The sequence below is a fragment of the Myxocyprinus asiaticus genome, chromosome 30, assembly GCF_019703515.2.
Source record: "Myxocyprinus asiaticus isolate MX2 ecotype Aquarium Trade chromosome 30, UBuf_Myxa_2, whole genome shotgun sequence".
In the NCBI taxonomy this organism is placed as follows: domain Eukaryota; kingdom Metazoa; phylum Chordata; class Actinopteri; order Cypriniformes; family Catostomidae; genus Myxocyprinus; species Myxocyprinus asiaticus.
Window position 1 is genome coordinate 7,830,532 of NC_059373.1, and position 9,015 is coordinate 7,839,546.

General features: G+C 36.8%; 2 protein-coding genes across 2 annotated transcripts in view; both read left to right on the forward strand.

The window, feature by feature from the left end:
• The first annotated feature begins 47 nt into the window (after positions 1–47).
• LOC127421108 (proteasome subunit beta type-9-like) lies at positions 48–3,484 on the forward strand. Its single transcript, XM_051663877.1, has 6 exons — positions 48–461; positions 1,607–1,674; positions 1,853–1,984; positions 2,155–2,284; positions 2,463–2,604; positions 3,124–3,484. The coding sequence occupies exons 1-6, from the start codon at positions 408–410 to the stop codon at positions 3,249–3,251; spliced, it is 654 nt and encodes a 217-aa protein (XP_051519837.1). The 5' UTR covers positions 48–407; the 3' UTR covers positions 3,252–3,484.
• Positions 3,485–4,351: 867 nt separating this feature from the next.
• The window catches only part of LOC127421083 (antigen peptide transporter 2-like), a 214,152-nt gene continuing 209,488 nt past the window's right edge, over positions 4,352–9,015 (forward strand). The window contains exons 1-8 of the mRNA XM_051663830.1: positions 4,352–5,329; positions 5,422–5,536; positions 5,613–5,743; positions 5,834–6,039; positions 6,325–6,522; positions 6,665–6,793; positions 8,030–8,218; positions 8,459–8,632. Coding sequence (XP_051519790.1) covers positions 4,834–5,329; positions 5,422–5,536; positions 5,613–5,743; positions 5,834–6,039; positions 6,325–6,522; positions 6,665–6,793; positions 8,030–8,218; positions 8,459–8,632 — 1,638 coding nt within the window. The 5' untranslated portion in view covers positions 4,352–4,833. The remainder of the gene's footprint in view (positions 5,330–5,421; positions 5,537–5,612; positions 5,744–5,833; positions 6,040–6,324; positions 6,523–6,664; positions 6,794–8,029; positions 8,219–8,458; positions 8,633–9,015) is intronic.

Consider the following 9,015-nt stretch of genomic DNA (forward strand, 5'->3'; position numbering starts at 1 on the left):
TCGACCACGCACTCACCTCCACAGTGAGCAAAAAAAAAAAACAAAAAAAAAATTCACATGCATTGGCATTACTGCGAAAGGGCCACATTTAAATTAATAGAACTATAGAATGGATCAGACTTTTTGATAAGGTAGCTGAAATGGCAACACTTTAATATAGGCTTAGAGTGAGAACAATGAAATGTTACATTTGTTTCACTTTCTGTAATACTCAGAAAATGGAGGAATAATGTAGGGGCCTCAAATACTGCAGACCAGACAGTACGAGGCCAAATCAAATGGTTCTCGTAAGCGATTGAATTAAATTGCACATACTAGCAAGCGCTTCATTTGAGGTGCGCTATCGAGTCTCTTTTGGTGTCAAGCGCAGACAGGTTCGCACAGGTAGTCGTGTCTATCTATTCAACATGGAGGAAGCGTTTGCAGAACCAGGATGGCTATCTGAGGAAGTCAAAACCGGGGTGAGTTATCATCTCATGACCTTAAAAGATTTAAACGTGATGTTTATTTCACACTGCATGCAAACTTGGGGTTAGTTTGAGTCAAACGAGTTTCAAAGTTTAAACTGTAATGTTGTTTTACTGTGTCTGCGATATCGATTCTGATCGGAACTTTCTCCTGCAAGCAAGATTTAACAAGGATGTACATTGTTAAAGCATCCTTGCTGAAAGAATTGAATATTCAATACAAGTTAATCTCAGTTGACAGCATTGAATGCATAATGTTGATCACCACAAAAATAAATTTCGACTTGTCCCTAATTTTCTTAATAAAGAAGAAGAAAATCGAGGTTGCAGTGAGCCACTTACAATTAAAGTGTATGAGGCCAACCCTTAAAGGAATAGTGTAACCAAAACTCATCATTTACTCACCCTCATGCCATCCCAGATGTGTATGACTTTCTTTCTTCTGCTGAACACAAACGAAGAATTTTAGGAAAATATCTCAGCTCTGTTGGTTCATTTAATGTAAGTGAAGAGTGTCCAGAACTTTAAAGCTCCAAAAAGCACATAAAAGCAGCATAAAAGTAAACTATACAACTCCAGTGGTTATATCCATGACTTCAGAAGCAATATGATGATATATATGTGTGGTTGACAAACAGATCAATATTTATCCCTTTTTTTCTTTTCCTTTTTTAACTATAAATTCTCCTCCTTGCCCAGTAAGTGGCGAAATGCATGAGGAATGAGAATCTCCCAAAATAAAAGAAGAATGTGAAAGTGAAAGTGAACATTTATAGTAAAAAAAAGACTTAAAATCACTTACCATTTCTGCGTAAAGATATCAAATAATACACAAGTTTTAACAGAAGAATTAATGTAAGTGCTTTTATAAAATTATAAACTTAACATTTCTGCCTTTAAACGCTCCAAAAATTGGCCACATTCACTTCCATTTTAAGTGCCTCGCTGTAACCTACATTTTTGCTCTTTCTTAAAGAAAAGGAGGGACAAGTCAAATTTATTTTTGTGTTAATCAATATTATAACTATATATGCTTCGACTGAGTTTAACTTCTGTTGAACCTGGAATATTCCTTTATGAATATAACCAGGCCTCCTTTTTCTTTTAAATGAATAGTTTGGATATTTTTGCCATTATAGACGACCATCATCGCTGTTACCTTTGACGGTGGAGTTGTTCTTGGCTCTGATTCGCGTGTGTCTGCGGGGTAAGAGAAAATCATGCTGTAGTTTACGTACAGATGCAACAGATTCAATCAATTAGCAGTTAGTGCAAAACTTTCCACTGAGAATTTAAAACACCCGAATAACTGAATAGTAGGACAACTTTGTACTGTTCTACAAAACACACGCTGAAATGCTGCTTCTCTGGAATTTTGTTCTCAGGGAGTCAGTGGTGAATCGGGTGATGAACAAACTCTCTCCCCTCCATGATAAGATCTACTGTGCTTTGTCTGGATCAGCAGCTGATGCTCAAACCATTGCTGAGATAGTCAACTACCAACTGGATGTGCACAGGTATCACTATTATCTTGTAGTCATTAGGCCATGTGCCTACTTGATAATTATTTTAACTGTCAAAGGCAAAATACATAATGTCTGTCAAGGCAATATACTGTATATGGAGATAATTTTCTATTATTTCAAAAATATGTTGTATAATAAACCAAAATAATGTACCTGTACAGTATTGAGGTGGAAGATGACCCACTGGTATGCTCTGCTGCTACTCTGGTGAAGAATATTTCATACAAATACAAAGAGGAACTATCAGCACATCTTATTGTTGCAGGGTGGGACAGGAAAGGAGGAGGACAGGTAATATTTTGTGAAGGTATTTTGTTTGAGTGCAGATATAGTATTTAGTGAATAAAATGTATAGTATAAAATTCATTTAGTCAATAGTCATAAAAGTCAGATTCGTACAAGTCCTACACATGTTATATATTATAATAATTATATTGTATACATGGCCATTTCTCCCATATCCAAACAGGTGTATGTGACACTTAATGGTTTGCTGTCGAGGCAGCCTTTTGCTATTGGTGGCTCTGGGAGTTTTTACATTAATGGCTTTGTGGATGCAGAGTACCGGAAAAACATGACAAAGAGAGAAAGCCAAGAGTTTGTCGTAAATGGTAAGAGTTGTCTTCAATGTATTATAACAATGCATACATTGTCATGAGAGACACTTTGTGAGTTTTATTTGAATAATCTTTATTAAACAAGGTGGCACCATATTTAGCAGCAGTGTCTTGACAAATGTTGCTTAATATCAAACATTTTCAGACTTTTATAGTCATATTTTGGACTGTCTTGCACTGATCAGTGCAGATGATGCTATTCCAACATTTCAGCTCAGGTCAAAACTTTGACTTCACCATTATAAATGTGAAAAGTCTTCTTGTTCATTTTGGTTTACTCCTTTGGTGAGAGATGGAACCCTAAGATTATTTAATTGGACAACCCCTTAGAAGCATTGCTTCTCATACTTTATTATTGATTATAACTGTTTTATAAATTACTGTAAAATGGATGAAGATCAGCACTGAATTCCAACCAGATTGACAGGATTTCAGATAACTCTAAAGGATTCTTTGCCCACTCTCTTAATCTCTAACTGTAAGATGTTAAAACTGTCTCTCTCTCTTTTCTAGCACTGACTCTAGCAATGGGTCGAGATGGCTCAAGTGGAGGTGTTGCCTATGTTGCCACCATTGACCAAGATGGAACAGAAGAGAAATGTGTCTTAGGAAATGAACTACCCAAATTTTTTGATGAGTAAAATAAAAGACATTGTTGTTAAATAAAAGATGTTGCATGTTAACATACCAACGTTATACTTTATATAGCAAGACAACAGCATATTCAAATTGTGAAAATTTGATTGTATCAGTTGTGCACATACACATACAAACACACATACCCCTACGTGAACTGCTATATTCACTTTCACACAGCTTTATAATAATTAATAGAAATATTAGAGTTGTTTAACTGCCACACAAAACACTATTTAACAATGATTACAACAACGCATACATTTTGGGCTATGAGGTATTTACCTATATTAAAAGTATGTATGTATATATATATATATATATATATATATATATATATATATATATATATATATATATATATAAAATTGTTGAAAATTAAACAGACTTATTTATAAATTTAAAATAGATTTATAAATAAATTTAAAAAAACAAGTAAAAAGAATATTCTGGATTCAGTACAAGTTAGACTCAATCGACAGCATTTTTGGCATAATGCTAATTACAACAAAAATTTATTTGGACATATCCCACTTTTTCTTTAAAAAAGCACAAATCTGGGTTACAGTGAGGCACTGACAATGGAAGTGTATGGGTGCCAATCCTTAAATGTTAAAATACTGACTTTCAAAATTATAGCTGCAATACTTAAACAATATGAATCTTAACATGATTTTAGTGTGATAAAATCACTTACTAACCTTTTTTGAGTAAAGTTATAGCCAATTTTACAACTTAGTTGCCATGACAACATAACAACATAAACCCTAAAACGACTGTAAAAATGACGATTTAAACAGCTTTACAGCTCAAAAATACACAAGTTTTAACAGAAGAATGATTGCAAGTGCTTTTATAAAATTATAAGGTTCACAGTTCTGCCTCTAAACCCTCCAAAAATTGGCCCCATTCACTCCCATTGTAAGTCTCACTGAAACCTCCGTTTTTTTTTTTTTTTTTTTTTTTTTTTGCTTTTAATGTTGACGAGGCAACATTATACCACAAATGCTGCTGAGCTTAACTTGTACTGAACCCAGAATATTCATTTGTTTTGAAGATTTAAGTATTATAATTATTCCCTTAATAAATAGGAACCAATGGTAGACCTGCTAGAAAAAATAAAATAAATCTAAAACCAGCCCAAGATGGTCACTCAAGATGGTCAAGCTGGGAGATCTGACAAGCTAAAGTGTCCAAAACCCCTCTAAAACCAGTCAGCCTACCAGTCTGGGTGACCAGCTAAATTTGAAAATATTTGGAACTGATTGATTGAATGTTCAAATTAGAACGTTGCGCAGGGCAACGTTGTAAAATGCGTCTGTTATTTTTGTTATGTTTTGGAGGGAAACCCCCCAAGTCCCGCGAAATCGAAAGTGAAAGAAAACCAATATCAGTGTCCTGAACTAACCCTGCCTTAAAATATAAGAGAGAGTTAAGAGGACTTCGTCTAAAAAAAGGGCGAAAGACGGGAGAAAGCGTAATAATAAAAACAACTACCAAAAATATCTTATGATTTTTTTGATAGTAGCCTAGGCTATGTGTGTGGGTTATTTCGCATTACGGTGTTAACTGATTTATATATGCAACATGCGGAAGGTTTTGGCGTTCGCGTGTATATTATGTGTGGACATAATCATCGTTTACATTCTGGACCTCGGGGGAACTTTGTTTAAGTCTCGTCCAAGTAATCTTGACCTTAGTCTGTTACGCCAATGGGCTGAATCTGGACTGCGATGCACACTGCTGTACACTGGATCCCTTTACTGTAAAGATGCCGCAGATCGCTTGATAAAGCGATGGATTGCAGTCCACTGTTTAATCGGTTCGGTGTACGAAACCGGACGCTCGACTATCTTTGGCAACTATCGGCTAGATAAATTAAATATGTGGCTTGTCGGTACCGTTGCTGCTGCTTTGGCTAGTCTGTTATGGGAAATTACTTTGCCTGACACGAACGGAGAAGGTAACGGCAAAGCGAGCAAACAGAAGGCAAGAATTCTCTTCATGAGGGTCATCCGTTTCTACAAACCTGACTACATATTATTGTGTGGAGCTTTTGTCTTCCTGGCTTTAGCTGTCCTCTGTGAGTAGTCCATTGTATTTACTTCACTTATAATATCAAGTGTTTGTAAACCTGCATTGTAAAGTCAGATGTTGCCTTCTTATGTGTTTCAGGTGAGATGTTCATCCCACTGTACACAGGAGAAGTGATTGACATTTTAGGTTCCAAGTACCAGTGGGATAACTTTAGATCTGCTATCATTCTCATGGGATTATTCTCATTGGGAAGGTTGGTGCAGCAAAACATATGTGCTATATTACAAAAATGTCCATTCAGTATCCTAATGTTTACAGTTTTTGCCCAGTTCTTTCAGTGCAGGTTGTCGCGGAGGCCTCTTCATGTGTGCCATCAATAGCTTCACTTGCAGAGTCAAGGTGCAACTGTTTGGGTCCATTGTCAGACAAGACATTGGCTTCTTTGAGACCATCAAGACAGGTAGTCCTGTGTATTCAAACATCAGACCTCATGTTTGTTTGCCATTCTTTGTCTATGAGATACCATTGTCTTTAATGTTCTGTCTTTCAGGTGATATCACATCTAGACTGTCCACAGACACCACTCTGATGGGCCGGGCTGTGGCACTGAATGTTAATGTTCTTCTGCGGACCATGATAAAGACCGTGGGCATGCTTTATCTGATGGTGAGCCTGTCTTGGAAGCTCACACTACTGATGTTGATGGAAACACCACTGACGGGCTTACTGCAGAACATATATGACACCCATTATCAGGTATGAAGCCATAACAGGCTCTACCATGATGTATACCAATAGTTCCTAATCTAGGGTTCACGAGTTCACTAGTTCATAGAGTCCTGGAGCACATGAAGTTAAACGGATTTGGCGTGCTGTCCATAATGGAGAGGCTCGAGCAAAGGACTGGGCTTGAGGTCCGAGAAACCCAGACTCTCTGACTAAAGCAAGAAATAGAAAGACGATTTTGAAATAATAATTGGTTTTGGTGTCAGTCAATATTGTCATTGTTTAGTAGTGTGTAAGTTTTTATGACCTTTTTAGAGGCTGTCAAAAGAAGTTCAGGACTCCATGGCACATGCTAATGAAACTGCTGGGGAGGCCGTTTCAGGCATCAGGACTGTAAAGAGCTTCAGGACAGAACCGGGGGAAGCCCGACGCTATAATGTCCGCTTGATGAACACTCATAATCTAAAGACCCGACGGGACACAGTCAGGGCAGTTTACCTGCTAGTTAGACGGGTTAGTATGGGTTTATTGTGCAAACTATTTATGTTTTTTTTTTTTCTTCAAAGTACATTTTAAGAAAAATATCTCTACATGTTGATATGGATCTGCATGGATATTGATCTTTTCTCATTGCCGGTGTTTGTTTGGTTTGCAGATGACAGAATTGGGGATGAAGGTGGCCATGTTGTACTATGGGAGGCTCTTTATCCAATATGGACAGATGAGCACAGGGAATCTTGTCTCCTTCATTCTCTATCAGTCAGACCTTGGCAGGAACATTAGGGTATTGCTTTGTTTATTTTTTCTTTTCTTAAAGTTTCTGTCTATCCTCTTGAGTCAAAAAGTTTATACTGTATATTGTTTGTTAGTAAATGACATGTAGGCTTCTTGCGCTTTGATATTGGCAAGAGCCAAAGAGGGGGTGGCCAAAAATGTCCAATCCTATTTTCCTTTTCTCTGCAGATGTTTTCTTATCCAAAAGTACACAAAAAGTGGTGTGTTTATGACTATGACATTTCTGACATCATGACATGTTTAAGTCTATGATATAGAGCATAAAATAAAAAAAGAATTAGTCAACAAGAGTTTCTGCTTGTTTGAGTAGAGAAAATATTTAACATTAGGTTTAGATTGATAAGGTGTTTGTTATGGCTTTTTCCCCCTTCAAATTCCGTTTTATTTTTCACAATTTCCATGTTTTCCATTTTATTTTTCAGAATTCCATATTTGACTGTTTAATTCAGTTTTAACATTAAAAGGCTAGAATTCATTAAAACTTTAATCAAATGAAAATAGAACAGTACATTTTCAACAACACTGCATTATATCTATAAACTGAAGTATTTTTATTTAGATCCTCACAGCACAATTCAAAACACAATGTTGAAGATTACATACAAATTATATAACTACACAGTATTAATATGTTTCTGTCATATTGTTTTATTTGAAATTATTTTATTAGATTACTTGTAGTGAGTGATCGCATGTGAACCGAGAAGTAGGAAAGTAGGAAAGATGACTTGCAATACCCAGAATTGCGTGGAGTTGCTACCTATGAAGAGTGTACCAATTCATCATTTCAGTTAGGATGCTGCCATGTAAGACAGCTGCCTTTGTAGGCGGAAGACAGCGAGGCAGCTCACTAAGTTTTGGAACAGATCCTATGTGAAGCCCTTTCAGTTTCTGTATGTTTTTGACAGTAAAAATATATTTTTATCCCAATTATGTGATATTCCATAACATTCCATGTTTTAAAGTTAATTCTATTTTTGAAAATTGTGGCGATGCTCATACTATCCACCTACCAACTTTTAAAATACGTATCTACTTTTAAAAGAATGGATTTCCCTGGTGACACACTGTAAAGTGTTGTGAAAAGATGCATCACATAAAGCCGCAGCCCTAACAATTACATTTAATAAAAAATAAAAAAAATAAATAAACATGCTTATTCTTAACTTATTAGAAGCTGCACTATGATATTTTAATAGCTGCAAAATCTTTATCTCAATTCCAGACTTTGATCTATATCTTTGGAGACATGCTGAACTCAGTGGGTGCGGCTGGTAAAGTGTTTGAGTACCTAGACCGAAAGCCTGAAGTCAGTACTGATGGCAACCTGCAGCCCAATGTTCTCAAGGGACATGTCAACTTTCTGGACCTCACCTTCTCCTATCCCAGAAGACCCAACCACAATGTGTTAAAGGTACAGCTCTTAGACTGAGGGACACTAACTTTATCTCTCTTGATCTTTGTAAACATTGACTAGCTTCTCAGACAGTTCACATACATCTCAAATTTGAATAAATTAGGTATCTGTATAATGTGTAATATGCTGTTTACACATAGTAATATACATTAGTATTTTCACATCAAGAAGGACCAACAGTCTTACATGAAGTTAAATAATTTACTGAATTTATCTTTCCTTTTCTTCTGTTTTTAGAACTTCTCTCTGGAGTTGAAGCCGGGTCAGATGACTGCTCTAGTGGGAATGTCAGGTGGGGGGAAGAGCACCTGTGTGAGTCTGCTGGAGAGATTCTATCAGCCTCAGCAGGGACAGATCCTGCTAGATGGACAACCACTACAGAACTATCAGCACAACTACATACACAGCAAGGTGACTAAATTTATAACATATTATAGACAAATAGACAGAAGAACAAAATACTTCTGTGATAAATCTCTTGCACTAGGTGGAAGCGGGGGCCAGATTAACAGTACACGTGGGTCGTTTATTCTCCACACTTTTCAAAATACACACACAAAAATAATGCTTTTCAGCAGTAATGAACACACAGACACACACAGCTTTGTGCGTCACTCTCTCTCTGCCCTCCGGCGGTCTGGATTAACCTTTTATCCCTCTCCAGCTCTCACTGCAAACACAAACAGCTGTTAGAGATAATTTCCCACAGGTGTCAATCCTTACCGCTCTTCCTCTCCTGACATCACTCTCCACAGATGTCGCTCGGCCACACCCCCATCACCACAACTTCCAGC

Bases quoted from the DNA above. Each gene is read 5' to 3' on its own strand.
- LOC127421108 (XM_051663877.1), top strand. From the start codon at position 408: ATGGAGGAAGCGTTTGCAGAACCAGGATGGCTATCTGAGGAAGTCAAA. The intron at 462-1,606 runs GTGAGTTATCAT...TTGCCATTATAG, and splicing joins CTGAGGAAGTCAAAACCGGG to ACGACCATCATCGCTGTTAC. The intron at 1,985-2,154 runs GTATCACTATTA...GTACCTGTACAG, and splicing joins TACCAACTGGATGTGCACAG to TATTGAGGTGGAAGATGACC.